Genomic DNA, 26,856 nt, shown 5'->3' on the forward strand with positions numbered 1-26,856 from the left:
ACTTGGCCTCATTGTTAACTCCATCTACATATAGTCTGGTCTTCACATAAAAAAAAGTTAACATAATTATTTGACAAAAATATAAATTGCTGGAAAAGCTCAGCCAGTCTGGAAGCATTTGTGCAGAGATATCAGAGTTAACGTTTTTGGTCGAGTGACCCTTCCTCAGCACATGATTATTTGACTAATCCGTGTTGTACAATTCTTATTTTTGTGTTGAAGAGAAAAAGGCAGCACCAACCCCTTTGTTAGTCAGATACTAATGATTGGGCATTAGCAACAGGCACATCAACTCTTGCTGCCATCCAAATTCACAATAGTTCACACTCCAACTCCCTGGCCACTCTTCGGTTAGAAATTCAGCGAACTGATTAAGTGTAGTAAAGGAGCTTCACTGACATGAGATGTATGCCTGTATGTTATTTTATGATATTCCCCCTTATATGTCCCTCTTTGAGCCACAAGACATAAAATTACAGGAACCACTTTTACTCTTATAAATGCTTCTTACTGTTACCATTCGATTTGTCAACTCATTGAGTTCACTGCTCAGATAAAGATCCCCTGGGCCATCAAATCCATACTGGTCAAAAACAACCACCGACTATCCCATTTTCCAGCACTTGCCCCATAGCCCTGTCTTCGTAAGAACACATCTAAATACTTCTGACATGTTCTACCTCTACCACTGTTACAGGCAATGGGTTTCAGACTTTCTAGAGCATGGGGAAGCACATGGCTGAGTGTTAACATTGCTGCCTCACAGCACCAGGGTCTTGGATTCAATGCCATCCTCGAGTGACTGTGTGAAGTTTATATGTTTTCCCTGTGTCTGTGTAGGTTTCTTCCCACAGTTCAAAGATGTGCAGGTTGGATATGTTAAATTGCTCATAGTGTCAAGGGATGTGCAGGCTAAGTGGATCAGCTATGGGAAATGCAGGATTATGGGATTGGTGGGATGCTATTCAGAGGGTTAGTGTGAACTCAGTGGGCTGAATGGCCTGTTTCCACACTCTTGAGATTCTATGCTGAGTTGATATTTTACTATGCCTGATTAGACGAGATATCAAATGGCTGGCTCTCTTGCATGGTAAACAAAGATAGAAAAGTTTGGGAATCACAACAGCAAGACAGAGTTAGTGATTCACGCAGCACGAAAACAGACCCTTCGGTCCAAGCAGTTTATGCTAACATAACCCTAAACTAAACTAATGTCATCTGCAGGATCCTGGTTTATATCCCTCCAAATCTTTCCTATTTATGTACTTATCCAAATGTCTTCTAAACTTTGTAGTTGTACCCACATCCACCACTTTCTCAGGAAGTTCATCCCACACACGAACCACCTCTGTGTAAAAAAAAATTACTTCTCATGTCTTTTGTAAATCTCTCTCCTTTCACCTTAAAAATTTAACCCCTTGTCCTGAAATTCCCCATCCAAGGGAAAAGGCAGCTACCATTAACTCTATCTATACCCCTCATTGCTTTATAAACTTCTATAAGGTCGCCTCTCAACCTCCTATGCCCCAGTGTAAAAAGCCTATCCAGCCTCTCTTTATAACTCAAACCTTCCATACCTGGCAATATCCTGGTAAACCTCTTCCTAACCCTCTCCAACTTAATAATATCCTTTCTACAACTGGGTGACCAGAAGTGGAAACAGTATTCTAAAAGTGGCCTCACACTTGTTCTGTACAACCTCAACATGACTTCCCAACTCCTAACCTTAAAGGATTGAGAATGAAGGTAAGCATGCCAAACACCTTTTTAACCAACCTCTTTATATGTGATGCAAACTTCAAAGAATTACACATCTGAACCCCCAGGTCCTTCTGTTCTGTTAAATTACACAAAGCCTGACCATTTATTGTGTAAGCTCTACTCATATTTGTTATACCAAAATGCAATACCTCACATTTATCCAGATTGAACACCATCTGCCATTTTTCAGCCCATTGACCCATTTAGTCAAGATCCCTTTGTTATCTTAGAAAACCCTCTTCACTGTCTACTATGCCGCCAATTTTAGTGTTGTTCACAAACTTACTAACATGCCTTTTTTACTCATCCAAATCATTTATTTAAATGACAAACAAAAGAGGAGCCAGAACTGATTCCTGTGGAGCACGACTGGTGACAGGCCACCAGTCCAAAATGTAACCCTCCATTAATACTCTTTGTTGCATGCCATTAAGCCAATTATGCATTCAATTAGCAATCTCACCTTGAATCCCATGTGATCTGGTCTACCACGCAGAATCGTGTAGAATGCTTTACTAAAGTCCAAGTGAACAACATCTGCTGCTCTGCCCTCATCAATCTTTTTGGTAACTTCCTCAAAAAACTCAAACAAGCTCGTGAGACATGATTTTCCTTGAACAAAACCACGCTGCCTATCCTTAATCATTTTTTGCCTTTCTAAATATCCATAAATCCTGGCTTTTCAGTGCTGGGCAGGGTAATGGTTGGCGAAAGTGAGGACTGCAGATGCTGGAGATCAGAGTCAAAATTAGAGAGGTGCTGGAAAAGCACAGCAGCTCAGGCAGCATCCAAGGAGCAGGAAGATCGACGTTTTGGGCAGAAGCCCTTCATCAGAAATGAAGGGGATAGTGCCGGGGGACTGAGTTCATTTCTAGCCTCAGGTACCTATTTATGTGAAAATGTGACACAGTGGCTCAGTGGTTAGCACTGCTACCTCACAGTGCCGGGGGCCTGGGTTCGATTCTAGCCTTAGGTACTTATTTGCATGAAAATTTGGGGTAATGGTTGGGACCACCCGGGTAGCCTTTGCTGCTTGTGGGCCCCTCTTTGAATCATAGAGCCTGGATTCCAAGATCTCCATGAAGCTGAAAGCATCATCACTATGCCAACAGCAAAATAACTGGGAGCACTGTAAGTGTTCATTAAAAGGGCCTTTAATTCTGTCAATTGGCTGCAATCTGTCTCATAGCCCTGCCTCCTGCCCACTGCTGGCAGCTTCAGAGCAGCAATGCGGATCCATCCTGATGTGGCTCCTTGCTATTTTACTAACACGCACACACACACACAAACATTTAACTGATATTTCTGGAGCTACCAAATCTATTTAAAGATATTCACAGTAGGTGGCTTAGCTCAGAAGAATCTTAATATTGTTTAGCTTGTTGGAGTCTGATTCCAATGTTGCCTTTCTAAATATGGAAGAAATCCATAGTGCATCAGAATTCATGGTTTAGGAGTATAAAACTGAAACTGATTTCATTACAGTTGGATAGGCTGCGACTATACTTGCTATTAGTTCTCCAAATTAAGACAATAAAATGAAATTTGAGGGGTTAATAAATCATTAAATGTCTTCTGAAATAACTGCTAAAGGTTACACTGAGAGACAAGTGTACCATCTAGTGTGGTATTAAGTCAAAATGTCATTAAGATGGTTATAGATTCTATGTCAGATCTGAGTTGGGTTTGTTGACCTTTCAGAACAGAAAACAAAACCTGTCCAACTGCCTCACCCACTCCAACCTCTCGCCCTCATAACCTGTAGCCCTCCACTCCCTCCACTCCAATCCCAACCAAAAAAAGAGGGCCAGAAAAGTCGATTCTCCTGCTCCTTGGATGCTGCCTGACCTGCCGTGCTTTTCCAGCAACATGCTCTCAACTCTGATCTCCAGAATCTGCAGATCTCACTGCCTTCTTACAGAACAATCACAAGATTACAAAAGGCTGGGGGTTAGCCACTTCTGCTTGCTATTTAATGCCCCAACTGGAAAGTATAAGTGGACTATAGTGTGTTGGGTAGCACCATTTTTCAGCTATTATATGATCTACTTAAGCCCTAAAATAGTAGGCAAGAACCGAATGCACTTTTCTGGCCTGAAGTTCATCCATCCCCTTCACCCTCGTGATGGGCAAAAATAAGCAAGAACCAATATTTACCTATATCTGAAGTAGGTCAGTTGCAAATACGTAAATAAGTCCCCTAATTCCTGCTTCAGGCCCTTCCCGCCTTGGTTTGATTCTGACTCTGAGAAAATCAACTCTGAAATATAATAGGATTATAACAATCTTCTCTGTTTCTGGTTGCCATTCAATCTCCCACAACCAGACCTCGAAAATGTTCATCCTCGACTCCTGACAGGGAGGGTGGTGGTAGAATGGCGATGCCACTGAACTAGTAATCCAAAATTCCAAGCCAACAAACAAAACCTGCATCAAAGAGGTGCCTGAGGACAACCACATAGCAATTGTTGTAAAACCTATTTGGTTCACTAATGCCCTATTAGAGAAGGAAATCTGCCATCCTTATCTGGTCTGGCCTTCTTGTAACTCCAGAGCCAGAGCAACTGAATTGACTCTTACCTGTGTGTGGGCATTTTGGGACAGACAATAAACAATAGTCCAGCCAATCATACTTGCGTCACTTGAAGAAATCAACAAAGTCCTGAGAACTTCAAAGCACTTAGCTGATGCTGATTTCTCCTACAGTATTGCTTTTGTTGCAGTGTTGTCTGAGGTTTAATATTTGAGGTTCCTGGTCTCACTACTACAAGTGAAGGAATAAGTGCATACTTCTGAATTAGTTTCAGTAATTGTCAGATAATACAGCATCAAGTTTGAGTGGGATGCTCCTAGGTCAGATAGCCTGCAGAACACACTGTTTAAGCCACACATGATTACAATGAAAAGCTATAAATGCTAATAGAGGCAAAGATCATCATTTTTTAACAAGAGAGGGATGCAGTGTTCTGGAAGGGAACAAATGAAACTGGTTCAGAGTGAAAGAATAATTCAGATTACATACTTTGTTGCTAGAATCATCTTTTTCCTTGGCGTCTGTTCCTTTGGTTCAAGATGTTGTCGAGCTAGCTGCTCTCCCACTGCTTTGGCTGGAAATTCTGTCTCGCACGTATAGCCAAAATCCCGCGCCAAATGGAGGGCCTCACCTTACGGGAGAAGAGAAATTACTTTTAAAATCTAAATGACCAATATATCTGAAGATTAAAACTGTGTTAAATCAACTTGTTGACCAGAAGCTAGATTTCCATCTGATAGAAAACCCAAATTCAGCACCGAATTCATAGAGCTTCAAATGTTAAATAACTTACTCTCAACTTCAACATTTCATAATAGTATAAACACTCAGCTATATTGTCTGTAGATCTGAATCCGCACCAACACTTCAATAAATGTTATTTTGCAACTGGATACATATTCCAATGGATGAACATAAACAGCACCTTGCAATGATCAGACTACAGGGTGCTGTTCTGATTAATAGCTACTGTGTACACTGCACTGGAATACCTGGAAAATTCAAACCACAGATTTTGACTCAGTTGTCATGAATGATATTCACAGTATTGTATTACCATATGATTATTCTTAGTTCAATCAGCCCACTAGATGGTGCACTTTATGGTGTCAACGTGCCTTTTTGAAAGAGAGAAGGGAATCTACAAATGCCTCACATTTTCTGTGGCTTCCTGGTTTCTGTTGACATTGAGTAGAATTTATAATAGCTCCAGAGAAATTTGCATGCCAGGTTAACTTGAATACCTTGCATGTCAAAGAAAAAGGCATCAGGAATGGAACCTAAAATGACAAACATCCAATGAAAATGCTTTTTTTTTACAAAAACAGATGAACTTGCATCAAAATAAAAAGAAAATAAAACTAAAGGATCAACAATAGAAGGTAGCAAAGCAGCTTACAATGTTCATAAGAGTACAAGTTTAATTCTATGGAATTTTAGAAAAGTAAATAACTTGTGAAAAAGACTTACATGGTATCTTTCACACCCTCAAAATATTTGAAAAATTTTTCCAGAAAATGAAATACATTTGAAATATAATTATAGTTTCTGTAATGTAGGATAACAGTGCACAATAAGATCCTACTTTAAGGCAGAGACAGTTAAATTATTGACTAATGATGGAATGAAAGGGTATCAGCAATGTGCAAGAAATTGGAATTGAGATATCAATCAGATCAGCTTAACGGGGCTAAATAGCCTACTCCTCCTAATTTGTATATTCATATATTACAACCATCAGTCATACGAACCAGATAACCTGTTTTTGTGGTGTTGATTAAGGGATATGTTTTGGCCAGGATACAAAGGATAGCTCCCCGCTCCTCTTCAAAATAGTGTCATATCTTCTTTTATATTCACCTGAGAGACAGGACCTTACTTTAATGCCTTATTCAAAAGATGGCACTTCTAATATTATAGCGTGACTTCTCAACTGCTCTAAAGTGTCAATCTTGATTTTTGTGTTCAATTTCCTAGTGACGCTTGAACTCACAATATTCTGACACGGGGTAAGAGTGATACCAATTGAACCGTAGCCTACTGTAGCCTTCAACAAAGTTTTTTTTTGTTGGATGTGCAGGCATCCTCAAATCACAAAAATATAAAACAAGAGAGAAATTTGTAAATTGTGGATATGTCAGATTTGATGAGGGTTGAAAGGTATTTTCAGCCTCACATTGGCTACAATGTATGGGTTGGAGTGTAAGTGCAACTGATCCAGAGCAAATGTATCAACATTTATAGTTTGCCGTTTTGAACATTTTTAGATGTTCCCCCATTTTTCTTTCTCATTTTCTCCCTTTCCCCCTTCTAAACCTTTTGAAACCTTGTTAAAGTACAATTCCACAGTGTTAAGTTTTGAATCAGTAGCTGGAAAACTTAAACAATTATCTGCAAAAGAAAGGAGAAAAACTTGCATTTGTAGAATTCTTTTTACATTCTAAGAGAATCCTGAAGCTCTTTGAAGCCAATACTTATGAAATGTACTCAATTGCTTCACAGCTAAACACATACAATGAGGTATCATCAATTCTGAATTGTTAATTGACCAGATTATCTTGTTTTTGATGGTGTTAAGGCTTAAATGTTGATTGGGATATTGGACTCCTGTTCACTTTATTAAAAAGTGCCAACAAATCTTTTCCTTGAACAACGATAACCTGATTTAATGTTCCATCTCAATGACAATATCTCCCAACATGCTGCATAGTTAACAGCATAGTCAACCCAGTTTGCACACTCAACTTTGTATGTGGACCTTAAACCTACCATCATCTGACTTAGAAGTGAAGGTTTTACTGCTAAACTAACCTGATTCTGAAGTACAATAAACTAAGACATTGCATGCACTTAGGAGAATCTTATTTATGCAGCAGACATTTGCCACATGAATTCTTTATTATCAACAGCAGTAGAAGCAAAATCCATCATAGTTTTTCTTTAACCAGGAAGTGATTAGGAACTTTAAAAAGGAAACAATAAAAAAGAACAACTTACATCATGATGGCACTTTCAAGGACGTCAGGCAGTCTGAAAGCCCTTTTCACTCACTAAAATATTTCTTGTTGTACTGCAGCAGCCAATTTATGAACAATGTGGGTGGCACGGTGGCACAGTGGTTAGCACTGCTGTCTCACAGCGCCAGAGACCCAGGTTTGATTCCAGCCTCGGGCGACCAACTGTGTGGAGTTTGCACGTTCTCCCCGTGTCTATGTGGATTTCCTCCCACAGTCCAAAGATGTGCAGGTTAGGTGAATTGGCCATGCTAAATTACCCGTAGTGTGGGGTAAATGGGTCTGGGTGGGTTGCGCTTCGGTGGGTGGGTGTGGACTTGTTGGGCCGAAGGACCTGTTTCCACACTGTAAGTAATCTAATGATGATTTTTATGGGTGGGTGGCGGGTTGGTGTGGACTTGTTGGGCGGAAGGGCCTGTTTCCACATTGTAAGTAATCTAATCTAATCTGTAATCTAATCTAAAGTTCCCACAAACAGCAAGGACACAATGATCAAAACAAAATCAGTGTTTGTGATGTTAGTGGTGAGGGGTTGGAAATTGGCCAGGATGTTCATGAGGACTTTCCTGTTCTTTTTCAAACTAATGCCATACAGAAATTTGTATTCAGAGAGGACAAGATGAAATTAAGAAGGCAAAAGACTAGATTAGGTTTTCAGTAGGTTTGATTGGCTGATTGATACCCATATGTCGATGAAGCTTCAGACATTCTTTGATGGCTAATTCAAGTAATCATTCTTGTTGGTGTGAATTTCAGTCAGACAAATTTTATGTCAAAGTTTCACCTAATTTTGTCTTCATGCAACATATTTTGATCTGCTTTTCTGGAGAGACCATCATTTGTAGATAGCTCGTACCACTGAGTTTGTCGTAGCACTGAACCACCACACTCTGGAAAGTCCAGATGACCAGAACCAGGTGTCATATCTAACCATATATTGCAGTCCACTTAGGATTCAGATGAAGAGTAATTTCTTCACCCAGAGAGTGGTGTGCCTGTGGATCTCACTATCATAGAACACAGTTTAATCCAAAACATTGAATATTTTCAAGCAGGCATCATATGTGGTTCTCAGAACGAAATGGATTAAGGGGAGAAAATGGCAACAAGGTTATTGAGTTGGATGATCAGACACGGTCATATTGAATGGCACAGCAGGTTGGAAAGTCTAAATGCCAAACTCCTGCTTCTTTTTTCTTTGTTTCTATGTCAAATTAAGAATCTTCCTGTTTTATGGGGCCCTGCGATTCACAGCTTAAAACCCATGCACCTTTGGGAGAAGAAAACTTGCAAGTTGTTCAAGCAAAGAAATTATTAAAATCATAGAGACATAGAAATCTGAAGCACAGAAAAAGGCCCTTTGGCCCACTGAGTCCACGAAAATCAAAACCAACCAGAATCAAATCAAGAATTTGATAGTTTTAGCAATGTGTTGGCCAGTTGACTTTTAACCCAACGCTGATTGCTAGGTTTCCTGATTAAAGTGAAAAGGCTTGGTGATGACTCATCTGAATCTATTTCCACTCCGGTGGTTAAAGGGACCCTCAGAACTGCAACATTGTCGATGTCTTTTGAGAGAGCCGGAGCTTATATAGATAGAGACATCAAGCGGCAAGACAATACAACATTTCAGCAAAGTTTCCCTGGAGATAATGGTGTGAGTCGTAAGAGTGCCCGGAGTGATGCTGTGAGTCTCAGAGAATAAGCAGGAGTTGGTCAAAGAGTTCAACGGGACCGGGGTCACAGAAGAGATTATATGAACTGATCAGCACAAGGAAGATTTCTTACTCAATTACATTATTAGTGCTTCTGAATCTCTTGTTGTACATTGTTCTCCTCATACATGGCATCATCTTCAGACATTAGCTATTCCTCCAAAGAGAAATCCAATGACTCTGCTTCGAAGCTGGATTTTGGACAAACATGTATGATGACATTTCTGTTCTGAGGAAGTGCCTTTGGACGTGAAACATTAATTCTGTTTCTCTTTCCTTTGATGCTGCTACACCTTCCGGGTTTTTCCAGTATTTTCTCATTTTATTTATGAGGGTGGTTGCAGAGCAGATGAACATTAGTGGAGTGGAACCCCTTGCATTTAAAGACAAATGTGACAAATATTCTCTGTATGACTCACTGGACCTGTGAGAATTCAGAAAGGCAGAAAATCCAAGCACCCTATCATGCTGCCTGATCTCATCAGTTACAAAGTGCTAGCCTTGACAAACATGGGATTCATTGCCTAAGCAGTGCAATTTGATTGTGAAATTCCACAAATGTCACGTGCAGATCCTTGAAGAAGGCAAAGAACTTCAGAGTTGCGGTGGCCTTGACTGCTACTGGCAGTGCCTGTACGCCTGGCCCATTTGGTTGAAGGTCTTCTTCCAGGAGACAGCAAGTATGCACAGCCATATGACAGGAAAGTCTGAGCTCCTGAGACACTGATACTCAGACACGTTCAGAAAATGAATTCTCTACCTGAAAGGCATGTATCATGGTCTTGCCTTTTACAAGCTGGAGCTCTGAGTTTAGCACCAATCTCTGTGGACTACGGGATGGTTTAGGAGAAAATTGATGATGCTCCTCCTGTGGCGGTTAATGTTGCCATTGCTACTTCCCTTGATTCACATTTGATGTGCAAGGAAGAGCTGCATAAGCTCCTCCCATTATGCTGCATGGGCTGACAGCCAGATCAAAAGCAAAATACTCCAATGTGTTGGAATGGCCACCAAAGTACTGAAAATTGCTCCCATAGAAGTGGAAGCTCATTCATAGTACAAGTCATATGAATCTTCCACTTAAGCAAGTAGGTTTTATTTGAATATTAAAAGTCTTTCTTATTGTGAATTGTTCATTCTTGTCAGACCCTGCTGTCATCTCACTCTGTTTGTCTTAGCTGGTTCCATGAAACATGGACCACCTATACACACAGAGATTGTTTAAAGAAATGCATTTGTACAGCGTAGCTTGTACCCTGTGATCACTATAGTCTAATGACCACTCATGTTATTCTGTGTTGAGGCATGAAGGAAGAAGCCATTAAAGGCAGCCTCTTGTACACTGTGTCAGAAGTATGAAGCTGAAATTGTGTGGATTTTGAGAGAGGCAGTTGCTGTAAAACTTCAGTCTGCAACTTTGTATTACTGGGCAGGTCAGTGTTGCTTTGAATTTTCCAGACCCTGCAACTATGGAGTTGAATGGTGACCTGCGACAGAATTGAAATTTGTTCCAGTCTCGATGGTAAAATTTGGAAAAGCTACAGAGAAAAAGAGAAAACCTGAACAAAAGAACAACTCTGCTTTCAATGCTAGGGAAAGTAGGAAGACAAATTGCCTGAACTTTACCAAAGATCAGGAAAGCCATAATGGGAGAAATTTTGTAGGCTTTGAAGACCCTCTTTGAACCTTTTTGCTAATATTATTTGGGAACAGTGTGTGTTTAACATTAGAACATGGGAAGAAATAAAGACATATTGCAGAAACACCAGCAGAAAGATAAAGACCAAAGTACCGTATGAAAATATTCTGGAGAACAGCAAGCAAAAAAGAACACATGAAGTATGAGGAAAACAAAGTTCTAACTACAATGAGCAGAATCATTTTGTACACAAGCATTATGCTGGAAAGAAGCAAGTTTATAATGGTGGCTGCTGAGAAATGTCAGACAATGGTTCTGACAAATCGATCTACACACATAGGAATGGATTGGCACCCTTCCTACCTTAAGTTGACGAATCGTTTGTGACTGTTAGAATGATGACCACAGACTGGAGCTATTTGCAACATCATGGGCTTCACATATCTATGTGAAGTAACCCAACATGATGATTCAAAACTGAAGGCATTGAAAGATAAAGTTGGGTTTATATGATGAAATAATGCTCGCTACAAAAGGACAAAGTAAATTGACAGCTAAATGAAGTGGTAAGAAGAAGGACCTGGAGTTCCAGATAGCAGATACTAAGCAGATACCTCAAAAGCTCGGAATGCTATGTGCACCAGAACGGATTTGCAGCATTTTGCAGGGCAACAATCCACTGACTGTTTAACAGATCATAAGAAATTTAAAAGGTCTTTTCATAGGTCTGTGCTGTCATTCTTGTGCAGATCATCTTGAAGTAACGGAGAGCGCGAGACTAATTAAACATCTGCTGAGGAGAGATCTAACTGTCCTCAGGTCCAGCTTGAAGGACAAGATAGAGGAGCTGATAAAGGGAGGAATCAAGGAAGTGACAACTCCTACAGACTGGATGAGCAGTATGATAGCAGTAAAGCAAGTTAGAAATCTGACAGTACACATGAATCCAAAGGATCTCAATAAAGCTTTGAGGAGATCTCACTATCCCATACCAATCACCGAAATAATGTTGCCACAATTTGCCAATGCAGGGATTTTTACTGCTTTAAATGTGAAGGATGGATACTGACAAGCAAAGTTGGATGTAAGGAATCATTTTCTAAACTCCTCCTTCATGCCACTTGGGAGCTATGGATGGTCGTGCATGCTGTTTGGCATTCCTCTTGCTCCAGTTGAGTGTCAATGCAGGCAGCATGAGATAGTCAGTGGCATTCCTGTTAATGAAATTTGGATAATAAAAGAAAGAACTGCAGATGCAAGAGATGCTACTGGAATAAACCACAAAGTGCTACAGAAACTCAACAGGTCAGGCAGCACTTGTGGAAAGATAAACAAAGTTAACATTTTAATTCCAATATTATTTGTTCAGGAAAGCATTACCAACCCTTCCGACTCTCTGTGCCTCTTACTCATTCACTGAAGACACCTCAGACACCTCTTTTGCTCATGCATCACCATTAACTGCTTATCCACTCTCATCAGAATCAATCTCTCCTTTAGTCTCACTGTAGAAACAAATGATCTGCAACCTGGAGCAGAGGCCTAGAACCCTGTGGCTAGGGTGGGTGGGTGGAAGGAGTGAAGATGGTGAAGACATCAGGCTCCTCCTTCCCTACGAGGAAAAAGGTCTGGATTTCTGGACTTTGCTTCCATGAAAAGGTCAGAAGTAGAGATATTCACCGATGATTCCACGTCGTTTAGTACCATTGGCAATTCCTCAGATACTGTAGCAGTCCATGTCCAAATGCACAATATTCAGGTTTGATCGAATAAGTGACAAGTAACATGTCAAATAAGCACAAGGCAATGACCATTTCCAATAAGAGAGAATCTAATCATCACCCTTAGCATTCAATGACATTACTATCACTAAATCTCATGCTGTCTGGGGATTACTTTTGACAAGAAAATGAACTGAACTAGTCATATAAGTACTCTGGCTACAAGAGGAAAAAGTGAGGTCTGCAAGATGCTGGAGATCAGAGTTGAAAATGTGTTCCTGGAAAAGCGAAGCAGGTCAGGCAGCATCCAAGGAACAGGAAATTCGACGTTTCGGGCATAAGCCCTTCATCAGGAATCCTTTCCTGATGAAGGGCTTATGCCCGAAACGTCGAATTTCCTGTTCCTTTGATGCTGCCTGACCTGCTTCGCTTTTCCAGCAACACATTTTCAGCTCTGGCTACAAGAGCAAGTCAGAAGCTATAAATCCTACAGGGAGTAACTAAACTTCTGACTCTTCAAATGCTTTTCACCATCTAAAAGGCACAATTTAGGAGTGTGTTGGAGAACGGCGGGTGCTGGGCGGAAGTGAAGTCGGAGCGCAAAGCCGGTCGGGAAGGTAAGTGATTGTTATTTAAGAACTTACCTCAATACCAACGGTCTTTTTGCAGCAGAGAACGGCGGGTGTGGGGGGAAATGAAGTTGGAGAGCAAAGCCAGTCGGGAAGATAAGTGATTGTTATTTGAGTGGGTGTGTTCTAGATCCCAGGTCGTACAAAATAGGGCCTCCCTCCCACCCTCCTCCTCAAACCTCAATTAAAAGTCCACAGACTTGCCCCAAAAAGAGGGTCCAAGGAAGTTCCTGTGGAGTGAAGAGTGAGGCTTTAGCTCAGGAATCTTTGACAAGGAGGTTGAGTGAAGTGATTACGCCACAGCTGAAGTACTTATATGGCTAGTTCAGTTCATTTTCTTGTCAAAAGTTCTCCAACACCAGAATTGATCAGGGACCTCAAAGTGAAGGAGCCATTTGGAAGTAGTGACCATAATACAATAAGCTTCAATCTACAATTTGAGAGGGAGAGGATACAATTGGAAGTGACAATATTTTAGTTGAATAAAGGGAACTATGGAGCTATGAGGGAGGAGCTGGCCAAAGTTCAATGGTGCAATACCTTAGCAGGGATGACAGTGGAGGAACAATGGCAGATATTTCTGTGTATAATGCAGAAGATGCAGAATCAGTTCATTCCAAAAAGGAAGAAAGATCCTAAGAGGAGGCATGGATGGCCGTGGCTGACAAAGGAAGTTAAGAAACATTTAAAGTTAAAAGAGAAAAAGTATAACATAGCAAAGATAAGTGGGAAAACAGAGGACTGGGAAACTTTTAAAGAACAACAGAGGATTACTAAGAAGGAAATACGCAGAGAAAAAATGAGGTACAAAGGTAAACTGGCCAAAAATATAAAGGAGGATAGTAAAAGCTTTTTTAGGTATGTGAAAGGCAAAAAAAAAATGGTTAAGACTAAAATTGGGCCCTCGAAGACAGAAACAGGGGAATATATTATGGGAGACAAAGAAATGACAGAAGAATTGAATTGGTACTTCAGATCTGTGTTCACTGGGGAAGACACAAGCAATCTCCCTGATGGACCTGAATGGAAGGGAATTTATATTTGCCAGGAATTGGTGTTGGAGAGACTGTTAGGTCTGAAGGTTGGTAAGACCCCGGGGCCTGATGGTCTGCATCCCAGGGTACTGAAGGAGGTGACTCGAGAAATCGTGGATGCGTTGGTGATTATTTTCCAGAGGTTGATAGATTCGGGATCAGTTCCTGTGGATTGGAGGGTGGCTAATGTTGTACCACTTTTTAATAAAGTTGGGAGAGAGAAAACAGGAAATTATAGACCAAGTTACTGTAATCTCAGTGGTGGGAAAGATGCTGGAGTCTATTATAAAGGATAAAATTACGACACATCTGGATAATAGTGACAGGATAGGTCAGAGTCAGCATGGATTTACGAAGGGGAAATCATGCTTGACTAATCTTCTGGAATTTTTTGAGGATGTAACTCTGAAGATGGATGAGGGAGATCCAGTAGATGTAGTGTACCTGGACTTTCAGAAAGCTTTTGATAAAGTCCCAATAGGAGGTTAGTGAGCAAAATTAGGGTGCATGGTATTGGGGGCAAAGTACTAACTTGGATTGAAAGTTGGTTGGCTGATAGGAAACAAAGAGTAGTGATAAACGGCTCCATTTCGGAATGGCAGGCAGTGACCAGTGGAGTACTGCAGGGATCAGTGCTGGGACCGCAGCTTTTTACAATATATGTTTATGATATAGAAGATGGTATTAGTAATAACATTAGCAAATTTGCTGATGATACTAAGCTGGGTGGCAGGGTGAAATGTGAGGAGGATGTTAGGGTGACCTGGACAGATTAGGTGAGTGGGCAGATGCATGGGAGATGCAGTTTAATGTGGTTAAATGTATGGTTATCCACTTTGGTGGCAAGAACAGGAAGGCGGATTACTGCCTAAATGGAATCAAGTTAGGTAAAGGGGCAGTACAAAGAGATCTGGGTGTTCAAGATTTGTGCGAAGATTTGTAGCTCGGGTGCTCGTTGTTGTGGTTCTGTTCGCCGAGCTGGAAGTTTTTGTTGCAAACGTTTCATCCCCTGGCTAGGCGACATCATCAGTGCTTTGGAGCCTCCTGCGAAGCGCTTCTTTGATGTTTCTTCCGGTATTTATAGTGGTCTGTCCTTGCCACTTCCGGGTGTCAGTTTCAGCTGTCCGCTGTAGTGGTTGGTATATTGGGTCCAGGTCGATGTGTTTGTTGATGGAGTTTGTGGATGAATGCCATGCCTCTAGGAATTCCCTGGCTGTTCTCTGTCTGGCTTGCCCTATGATAGTAGTGTTTTCCCTGTCGAATTCATGTTGTTTGTTGTCTGCGTGTGTGGCTACTAGGGATAGCTGGTCGTGTCGTTTCGTGGCTAGTTGATGTTCATGTATGCGGATTGTTAGCTGTCTTCCTGTTTGTCCTATATAGTGTTTTGTGCAGTCCTTGCATGGTATTTTGTACACTACATTAGTTTTGCTCATGTTGGGTATTGGGTCCTTTGTTCTCGTGAGTTGTTGTCTGAGCGTGGCTGTTGGTTTGTGTGCCGTTATGAGTCCTAAGGGTGGCAGTAGTTTGGCTGTCAGTTCTGAAACGCTCTGAAACAACTATGAAAGTAACTACCCAACACACACAAACGAAACTGCATCAGGACACTATTCAAAAGGGCCACAACACACTGCAGTACACCAGAACTGCAAAAAGAGGAAGAGGAACACCTATACAAGGTATTCGCCAAAAACGGATACCCGCGCAACTTTATCAACAGATGCCTAAGAGACAGACCACGGAACGAGGACATGCCACAACCAAAAGGACTAGCCACACTACCATACATCAGGAGCGTTTCAGAACTGACAGCCAGACTACTGCGACTCTTAGGACTCATAACGGCACACAAACCAACAGCCACGCTCAGACAACAACTCACTAGAACAAAGGACCCAATACCCAACATGAGCAAAACTAATGTAGTGTACAAAATACCATGCAAGGACTGCACAAAACACTATATAGGACAAACAGGAAGACAGCTAACAATCCGCATACATGAACATCAACTAGCCACGAAACGACACGACCAGCTATCCCTAGTAGCCACACACGCAGACAACAAGCAACATGAATTCGACTGGGAAAACATTACTATCATAGGGCAAGCCAGACAGAGAACAGCCAGGGAATTCCTAGAGGCATGGTATTCATCCACAAACTCCATCAACAAACACATCGACCTGGACCCAATATAACAACCACTACAGCGGACAGCTGAAACTGACACCCGGAAGTGGCAAGGACAGACCACTATAAATACCGGAAGAAACATCAAAGAAGCGCTTCGCAGGAGGCTCCAAAGCACTGATGATGTCGCCTAGCCAGGGGACGAAACGTTTGCAACAAAAACTTCCAGCTCGGCGAACAGAACCACAACAACCTGCGCCTCTGAAAGGAAGCTGCTGGATCCCCTGTAACCTGTTCACCTGAATTGTCTAACAACTCAAAGACTTTCACCTCATTAGAGAAGGCTCTATCTAGATTAGACACTAGACTGCAGTGGGTACATCAATGTTACACCTTCACTGGTGGTCAACGCACAACATTCGAGGCCTTTGACAGTCAGATGACCATCTCAGGCACTAGCTTAACCCCAGGCAAGAGATGAACCCCTGTTCTCCTCCATTAATGGATATGTCCAACTGCACTGACAGGATCAGCAGGCAGGTTTGTCAGAGGCAATCGGTAACCTGAATCAAAAGATGGAGGAGTTCATCAGTTTTATCAATACTGTGCTGGCTCTGGCATGCATCTCAGGTAGCATTTGAGGAGCAGGAAAATTGACATTTCGGGCAAAAGCCCTTCATCACAGCTGCTGATGAAGCCCGATGAAAAGTCTGATGCTGGGCTTTGGCCAAAACATCAATTTTCCTGCTCCTCAGATGCTGCCTGACCTGCTGAGCTTTTCCAGCACCACTCTAATCTCCAGCATCTGCAGTACCCACCTCCACCTGCATACATCTATCTGCCTGTCTCCATGCATGGTTTAGTAAACACCTATGAGAGTCATGTTCAGGACACATAGTGACTTTCAGGTACATGCAGAGTCCTGTACCTCATTGCTGTAGTCATAAGTACTCAGCATCAATGGTAAGGTGAGGTAAGGTGGTTAGGGTGGCACAGTGGCACAGTGGTTAGCACTGCTTCCTCACAGTGCCAGAGGCCCAGGTTCAATTCTCGCCTTGGGCAACTGACTGTGTGGAGTTTGCACATTCTCCCCGTGTCTGCGTGGGTTTCCTCCGGGTGCTCCAGTTTCCTCCCACAGTCCAAAGATGTGCAGGTCAGGTGAATTGGCCATGCTAAATTGCCCATATGTTAGGTGAAGGGGTAAATGTAGGGGAATGAGTCTGGGTGGGTTGCTCTTCAGAGGGTCGGTGTGGACTTGTTGGGCTGAAGGGCCTGTTTCCATACTGTAAGTAATCTAAGGAAGAAAAAGGACCTGGACTTCACTCCAGGTGCCTTTTCATCTCAGAATGACAAGTAGTGCCTGCAGACAGCCACAGACAGGAAGAGCAGGACTGAGGCCCTTCAGAGGCTTCTTCTCAGGACACTGCGGAGGAGCCAGGCCCTCTACATCCCTCGCTACTTGTAGCAATTCAATCTGAGGAGGGTGAGCCTTCATCTGGGTAAGACTCACCATAGGATGTAGAGGGAGGGAAAGGAGGAAGAAAAATTACTGAGTGCTCCAAAGTGAGATATCATCATAAGCAACCTTTCACTTTTGAAGTACATGTTCACTTGCAATGTTAAAATGTCTGCTGTTACTTAATTTTAACAGTAAAATTTGATGAAGTCTTACCCAAAGAAAGATATGAGCAGCCTCTTCAGATATCCCAAGGATTGGAGAAGTTGCAGAGTCCAAGCATTGCTCAGTTGTTGCAAACAACCAATTCCTTGTCTGCAGATAGACTCAGACGCCAGGGTTCTTTGAACTGTGACATTGATGATCACAGCCAAGTCATCATACTTAAATGTGAACAATTTTGATGCTAAATGCAAAATGCAAGGACTGTACTAAGGCATGGACTGCACAAAACTTTCATACTTGCACACACCTTGTAAGTGAGCACAGAATCAGTGATGATTCCATGCATCTCTGCAGGACAAGATTCATTCCATATATCATCTTTCCGAGGTAGTGCACTACCATTCAAGACTGGAAGATGTTCACTGAGATGTTCACTCCCATGACTGCTCTCCTTCATTGCGTACCTTTCCTTAGCTGATCACTGTGCTAAGTATTGCCTCTTATACATTTAACAAAGTCCAAGAGAATGCTTAAACGTTTCAGGACAACAAAGTAGTCCGTAGGACAACTTATGTAGATACTTTAAAATGGGATCATCCAAAGATATCAAGCCTAAAATCACACTGGTAATAGACACTTATTCAAGAATACCAAAGTGCTTAAAATGTTGCTAATCTGACAAACAACAGAACTTAAAACAAGTTCAAACCCAACTCATTCATACTGGAAGGGAACTTCAAGCAGGTTTTCACTAGCCTCCTCTAACTGGCAATATATTGCTCTGGCATGTTTATAGGATGCCCCTCCAAGGTAATGTTCTGATCCTCAGCGTCATCTTTCTTCTCATAAGATTACTGTTATCTCCTGATTTTTTCTGCACCCAGGACATGTTGCTTTTGCAGAATTTCCTAAAGGTGTATTGAGCCATGTCTGGAAGAAGTAGTCCTTGACTGATGACCTTGGAAAGAGACAGGAACCTGAGTTCTCCAGTACATAGCTCACAGGATTTATGATGCAGACCTCCAGAATTTGGCATCAATGGTCACAAATAATTTGAATGTTGTTAATGACGAAGCTTTTTTTGTTGAGTACAGTCAGTTACTAATGCCCTTTAGCTGTGGGAAATGAGTGATGGAAGAGAATCCCTCTGCCCAAGCTCCTTGATAAATCACAATGAAAGAATATGGATCCTGTGATTTGGAGAAAAGAAAATCACTGGAGATCCAAATGTGTTTATGGGTCGAGGATTGTGAGATGACATATGGGTCCTCAGCTGTTCCTTGAAATGAGCTGCTCACACAAAATTTCAGAAAAGTGTTAACTTCATGGTCACTGGGATGGAATCACCTCGCAAATCCTCCTCCAGCTGATAATAGAGGTCAGAGATAATAATGTGGGATATCCTTGATTAATTCTGCACTGATGTTCAGCGGGTAGTAGAAAATGACAGTGAGGTTTGTAGATCTGGAGTACCATCATCCTCCTCCCCCTCCTTAGTAGACGTTCACCTACTGCTTCTCCCTCTGGAGGCCATGCAGCAGTTACTGGAGGTGTCTATTCTTGCTGGGTTTGCTAATGCAGTTGTAATCACTGTCTCCTTCTATGTTGTCTTCAGATTATCACCCAGGCCACATTGACACCAGCCTTGGTGTCCTCCATGTGTAATCAGTTATTAGATAATCTGTAGGGAATGTCAGAAAAATAACTCAATTTTATTGGAGGAACTCTTGAGGCCTCATGTCCATTACAATGACACCTTACTTGATTCCCTCAAAAAGTGTATCATGGAGGAATCCCAAGGAGGTAATTCAAATGCCCCTATAATGAGCTCTGATGTATGTTAACTTATCCAGTTGTACTTTGTACAACTAATGTTTTCATGCTGTACTGGAGATACCATACTGCCAGTAGCCCACAATGATACAGCCTCATGGCCTAAGAAAAGACCATGTCCTTGCATAAATTCAGTCAATATACAGATCAGGCAACTGTGATGCATTGTTTTCCAACCTTTGCTATGAAATGTGATTGTGAAATTGGCCCCCATAGGAAATAGTGAGACGTAGGACCATCCAAAAGCTAGCTGATGTGTCAAGGAGATAATTCGTGCACACAATGTAATGGTCATGATTGTTTGAAGTTCAAACTCTCGTTGTGCATCTTTGGACAATTAATGATCTGTCCATGATATGTAAATTGAAGCCAAATGAATGGCATTACTAAATCAGTGGAGGCATGATTACTTTAATCATTTCTAAGAGGCAACTGCGTCTCAGAAGGACTTCAATTTCAAAAGTCTTACTTCACTCCCAAAGAAATAAATATAGAAAATTGCTCCACACACTTTGAACACAGTGTCAGCCACTGTGTAAAGTCATTTTTATTATTATTCAGAATGTGATTATGGGACTTGTTCATTGCTCATCCTTAGTTACCCTTGAGAAGGTGGTGTTGAGCTACCATCTTGAACCACTGCAGTCCATTTGGTGTAGTTTCATCCACAATGTCATTAAGAAGGCTAGTCCAGGCTGACCCAACGACAGTTAATGACTTTTGATTTGATATGGTAAGGATTCAACATTGTTTCTCGTTGTGAATGGCTTTCAGGCTTCAGTTGCAACACACAGATTACCCCCCGTCCTCTATGTTGTTTTTGTTATGCTGGCCCTGTGACCTGAATGATCTTTCGGTCTCCTCTCCATTTCTATTTGGCAATAAAGTCAAAAGTCACATAACACCAGGTTATAGTCCAGTAGGTTTATTTGAAATGACATTTAGGAGCACTGCTCCTTCATCAGGTCATAGAGTCATAGGGTCATAGAGATGTACAGCACGGAAACAGTCTCTTTGGTCCAACTCGTCCATGTCAACCAGATATCCCAACCTAATCTAGTCCCATTTGCCAGCACTTGGTCCACATCCCTCTAAATCCTTCCTGTTCATATAACCATCCAGGTGTCTTTTAAATGTTGTAATTGTACCACCCTCCACCACTTCTTCTGGCAGCTCATTCCATACATGTACCATCCTTTGAGTGAAAACGTTACTCCTTAGCTCCTTTTTTAAACTTTCACTTCTCATCCTAAACCAATGCCCTTTAGATCTGGACTCCCCCACCCCAGGGAAAAGACCTGGTCTATCTACTCTATCCATGCCCTCATGATTTTATAAACCTCTATAAGGTCACCACTCAGCCTCTGAGACTCAGCCTCTGACACTCGGTCTGTTCAGCCGCTCCCTTTGGCTCAGACCCTCCAAACATGGCAACATCCTTGTGAATCTTTTCTGAACCCTTTCAAGGAGGGAGATGAGAATTGCACACAATGTTCCAAAAGTGGCCTAACCAATGTCCTGTACAGCGGCAGCATGACCTCCTAACTGCTTTATTCAATGGACTGACCAATAAAGGAAACAGTACCAAATGCCTTCTTCACTATCCTGTCCACCTGAGACTCCACCTTCAAGGAATTATGAACCTGCACTCCTTGTTTCGATGTTCAGCAACACTCCCCAGGACCTTACCATTAAGTGTATAAGTCCTGCCCTGATTTGCTTTCCAAAATGCAGCACCTCATATTTATGTAAGTTAAACTCCATCTGCCACTCCTCAGCCTATTGGCCCATCTGATCAAGATCCCATGTTACTCTGAGGTAACCATCTTTGCTGTCCACTATACCACCAATTTAGGTGTCATCTACAAACTTACTAACCATACCTCCTAAGTTCATATCCAAATCATTTATATAAATGACAAAAAGCAGTGGATCCAGCACTAATCCTTGTGGCACATCACTGGTCACAGGCCTCCAGTCTGAAAAGCAACCTTCCACCACCACCTTCTGTCTTATACCTTTGAGCCAAATGGCTAGTTCTCCCTGTATTCCATGTGGTGAAGTCACTTCATTTCATTTGATGAAGGAGCAGCACTCCTAAAGCTTGTGATTTCAAATAAATTTGTTAGACTATAACATGATGTTGTGTGACTTCTGACTTTGTCCACTCCACCCCAATGCTGGTGCCTCCACATATTGGCCCATGTTTAAGATTACTAATGTCATCATTTTACCCAGAGCTCATGATTTTAAAACGTCTTGTGACATTTCTCCCACCTAATTTGCAGACCAGGGTTACAAAGACATTGGAGATTTAGCTTGAGCCCTGGAGTTTCTAATTCCTTCATATTCACTATGAAATCCCATCCTACTATCTCCAATGGCACCCCATCACCTTCACCGTTCTTTTAGTAACCCACTGGGATGAAGCTCATCCTGAGCGCTGAGTTACTCATTTTCTCTAGGATTCCTTATAAGCCCATTGAGAATTAGTGACAAGGTCCCAGGACTAATCATGTCCAGTGCCCCCGGCCTGACTTTGCAGGACATGCCTAACACCTCATGGTCCACCCTCTGAATTTATCTGTCCACAGAACCCTAAATGATGTACCTGTAATGTGGGGTACTGCAGATCTGGAGATTAGTGTCAAGATTAGACAGGTGCTGGAAAAGTACAGCAGGTCAAGCAGCATCTGAGGAGCAGGAAAATTGACGTTCCGGGCAGAAGCCCTGCTTAGTTCTGATGAAGGGCCAGCACCACTCTAATCTTGACTGTAATTCACAGGCTCCTTGGATGTGACGTCAGGTCTGATCATGACCCAAACCCCAAATTCAAGGACATGCATGTTCAGCCTTTGTTTGGACTAAGTGACTGATGAACCATGGCCAATGCCTGGACTGGAATTGGACAAGCTTCCCGACTCACTGTAAGCCCTTTCACTCCATTATGTACCACTTCGTTTTGACTTTCATACATGGCAATTTACTTGAGATACATGCAATGTGTACCCCATGTAAACTGTTGGCTCGTGTTTCAGGTCTGATGTTGTAACATGGTGTGCTAGCATGATTTTTATTGTGATATTTATATCACAAAACTAACATATGCTACAGTTAGCAGTTTTAAAATCTATCTAAGTTTGAAAAGCCAAAGAAGTAATTTTAACTTACTGCTCTCTGAAACCAAATGAGAAGGAGTTAAAATTGCCAGAACTAAGCACTGTCTGAAATCTAATTCAGATCTCATAGAGTCCAACTTTAACATGTCACATGAACAGGCAAGAGGGACATCTTCTGGCAAGGAACAGTGCAACCAAATATGCAGGTAATGTCATTCGAGCCTAATGCATTTTTTTTAAAACCACAGGGTTGGAAAGGATTGTGGCTTGCCTGCCAGGTCCAATCACAGGAAGAGAAAATGGAGCTTTTCCCTCAGTTACCAGTGGTAACATGTGCTACTGTTGACATTGCCATTCCCCTTGCTGGCCGGTTGCCACCTGCCACCATTTTTGAATGGGAAACTATCTCAGGTAGACAGAAGAGAATCAAGTCTAATGCTCTCTACACAAGGCCGAACTGCTTTCAACTCGCCTCAACACCTCAGTTAGGAGAGACGGTAGCTGAGTGGAAGTGGAAGGGGGAATTTAAGTTGAAAATTTTCAACTTGCACTCATCAGAACTAGGATTCAAGAAACAGACTTGAGGAAAGAGACCATTTTATATAAAAAAAATGAGAAGGCTGGCTAATTGATTGAGGCATAATTGGCAATGGAGCTGCAGCAACAACAGTTAACCACCAATATTAATCCTCAGATCAGACAGGTAGATTCTGATTGGTCAGGATGTTACATAAGGACCAGCAGGGTTTGGCTGTCTCAATGACCCATTTTCTTGAAAAAGTTGTGATGTATGTACAAATACCTTTTGCCGACATAAAACAGGGTGTTGAAAGTATTTGTGTCTGTCGTTTCTCCTGTGTGCAAATCCATCACATTTCATAAAATCATAGAATCCCTATAGTGTGGAAAGAGGCCATTCATCCCATTGAGACTGCACTGACCGTCTGAAGAGCATCCAGTCCCTTATCCTAAACTCACATTTGCCACAGTTAATCCACTTAACCTGCACACTGCAGCATGGTCAATCCATCTAACCTGTGGGAGGAAACCAGAACACTGGGCAGAAACCCACGCAGAAATCGAGAGAACAATCAAATTCACACAGACAATCACCCAAGGATGGAATTGAACCTGGCTCCCTGGCACTGTGAGGCAGCCGTGCTAACTACTGAGCCACCATGCCACCCAATTCAATCCAGTGTACTCTGAGCATGGTCTGGATTCTTTCATAAATGATTTGCAATTGCAGAATCAGATCTAATGGTGGATATACTGCTCTAAGGTTTACAATATGAGTTGGATGAGCATGTGTTACCTGCTGCCAGCTGCAAATGGTCAAAGGAACATGCTGTTTGATATGGTGTGCCAGTTGTTGGGAAGTATGGACTGCATACCCGACATCACACTGGCACTGGAATTTGTATTTCAAATAATTCATTTTTGTGGGAGCAATTTTTTATTGGTTTGACAGCAACATACTGTTGTTGAAACTAATTTATGAAATGATCTATACTGTGCTACGAGTTACACTGAGTGCTAAGAAGTGCAGCTTTTTAGAAAAAGGGGTTATGGAGACAGCCCATCGCTGCTGCATCGACATGGCAATGTCCTGACCAATCAGAATCTACCTGCTTGTCTGAGAATTAAGATTGATAATTAACTGTTTGAGCTACATGCCTAGCAAATCAGCCCCCCTTCTCATTCAGTATAAAATGGTGTCTCTCTCTTGTCAAATTTGCTTCATGCATCCTAGTTCTGATGACTGCAAGATGGAAATTTTCAATTTCTAGTTTGCTTTTAGCAATTCTAAAGTTCTATATCACCAAACGTTTATTAACTTCACTGGATGAATGATTCTCAGGCCTCGTTAATGCTCTAAGTACATGATTGCAAGTCCTATAAAGCTAACTGATGGAGTTTACATTCAATTAATAAATCTGGAATATAAAGCTAGACTTGCTGACAATAACCATGAAAAATAACACTGATTGTTGCAAACACCCATCTGATTCATTAATGTCCTTTACGGAAGGGTTGTGCTGCTCCTGCCTAGTCTGCTTGTGATTGTAGGTTTAATGAAATGTGATTAACTTTGAAATAGCCCAGCACTGAACTCAAAGATAATTAGTAAATAATGCTGTCCTTGATAGTGATGCTCACATCCCATGAAATAAAAACAATAGTCCTGCTTTTCTTCACTTTTTCCTACTTCCCTAATCAGATTTTGTCCTTTTCCAATTTTCTTTTGCATGGTTCTGTACATCCTTTATCTGTCTCTCAGCTTTCTGCATTTTCTATTTTGAATCCAGTTTTGATCAATACTAATCTACATCACCCTTGAATTAACTAAGAATTGACTCCAAAGGATGTTTCTAAGCCAGTCAAGGGACTAAATACAGTAGTTTGACTTGGTCTCATCCTTCGGGCATCAGGATTAAAGTATTTTGCTAATGTTGGGCTGACATTCAGACATTTACATCAGGCAGCATAAAATGTCAATAATCGAGGTAGCTGAGTATTACCAAGGCAATCTTGTTGCTTTTTTTTTAGATTTTAGCTTTCTTATAGAATCCTTACAGTGGAGAAGCAGGCCATCAGCCCATCACAACCCTCTGAAGAACTCCCCACCCACACCTACCCCCCTACTCTACCCTACCGCTGTAAACCTGCATTTCCCATAGCAAATCCACCTAGCCTGCACACTATGGATAATTTAGCATGGCCAATCCACCTAACCTGCACACCTTTGGACTGTGGGTGGAAGCTGGAGCACCCAGAGGAGATCCACACAGACATGGCAAGAATGTGTGAACTCCAGGCAAGCAGTCGCCTGAGGCTGGAATCGAACCAGGGTCCCTGGCACTGTGAGGCAGCCATGCTAACTATTGAGCCAACATGCTACCCCAAATCAAAATTTCAATTTAAGGACCACTATTTCAGAAGAATGTTGATTCTGGAACTCACTTCCAAAAAGTTAATTATACTAATTCCATGGGTTGGAATCCAAGAGTCGTGACCAGGCAAGTTTCAGCTTGGGGAGCGGGAACATAAAATAGGTTGGGTGGCCATGCCTGATCCTTCCCACCCACTTCCAGCTGTTCCCTATTAGACTGGTGAGGAGGAGCAGTGATGACAGCCATCAACAATCTCCATGGGCTTCCTTACAGTCTCAGCAGCAGCCACCACAGCCTTTTCTGGCACTACTCACCATCAGATTCGGAAGAGCTCGGAAGAGCTAGGCTTCCTATCCACTGAGGGACTTAAGTCCAATCAACGTTCTTGGACTATGGGAGGAAACTGGAGCCCCTGAAGAAAACCCACGCAGACACGGGAGAACGAGCGAACTCCAGGCAAACATTCACCCGAGGCTAGAATTGAACCAGGCTGCCCAGAGCGCACTGTAGCTGCCACACAGGCTCTTTAAAAAGTTGCTGGTTTTGAACTGAGGGGTGAACCGAGCAGTTCAGCCACTCTTACTGTCTCGCCACATACATTCCAGTCCCAAATCATTCTCTGATCGGACAAAATAAACTCTGTCCATTTTTACTTCCATTACGGGCAGACCTTCACACTCAAGGATAGACCATTGACTAAAATTGAATATAATTCTTACAGGACAAAATTTAAAATTGGATTCATCTCAATAGTAATAACGCGAAGTTTTAACCTGATGAAATGGATGTTTTTCTGAGCAGAGTTTGAACCATGTCAGAAATGCTGATATTTCAGGAGGACTTTGGGAAAACAGGCAAGTGTGCCAATTAAATCTACAAGATGATGATTAGCTACTCCTTTAAGATTTGACCTCTGTGGATTTAGGAGCTTTTATCTTCATGTCTTGATAGAGAAAATATGTGTACTGGATATAATATGTCTTCGACAAGCCATAGTGTCCAAATGATTTCTTCAAACATTCCCCATTTCACGTAAAGATAATTTCATGTCCCATTATTTGCAGCTACAAGTTACCCAACATATATTGTCGAAAAAGAAAATGATGACTGATGGACAGATTGTTTATACATTCTAACCAGTCCAACTCCTATCCCTTCCTGTCCACATGGAGCATACAAAGGGCTGAATTTCCCATTTTCAGTTAGTATTTTC

General features: G+C 41.8%; 1 protein-coding gene across 1 annotated transcript in view; it reads right to left on the reverse strand.

Annotated features, from left to right (window-relative positions):
• tfap2d (transcription factor AP-2 delta (activating enhancer binding protein 2 delta)) overlaps nucleotides 1-26,856 on the reverse strand; it is a 116,567-nt gene that overhangs the window by 21,543 nt on the left and 68,168 nt on the right. The window contains exon 6 of the mRNA XM_060820707.1: nucleotides 4,784-4,925. Coding sequence (XP_060676690.1) covers nucleotides 4,784-4,925 — 142 coding nt within the window. The remainder of the gene's footprint in view (nucleotides 1-4,783; nucleotides 4,926-26,856) is intronic.

Source organism: Hemiscyllium ocellatum, chromosome 3 (assembly GCF_020745735.1).
Source record: "Hemiscyllium ocellatum isolate sHemOce1 chromosome 3, sHemOce1.pat.X.cur, whole genome shotgun sequence".
In the NCBI taxonomy this organism is placed as follows: domain Eukaryota; kingdom Metazoa; phylum Chordata; class Chondrichthyes; order Orectolobiformes; family Hemiscylliidae; genus Hemiscyllium; species Hemiscyllium ocellatum.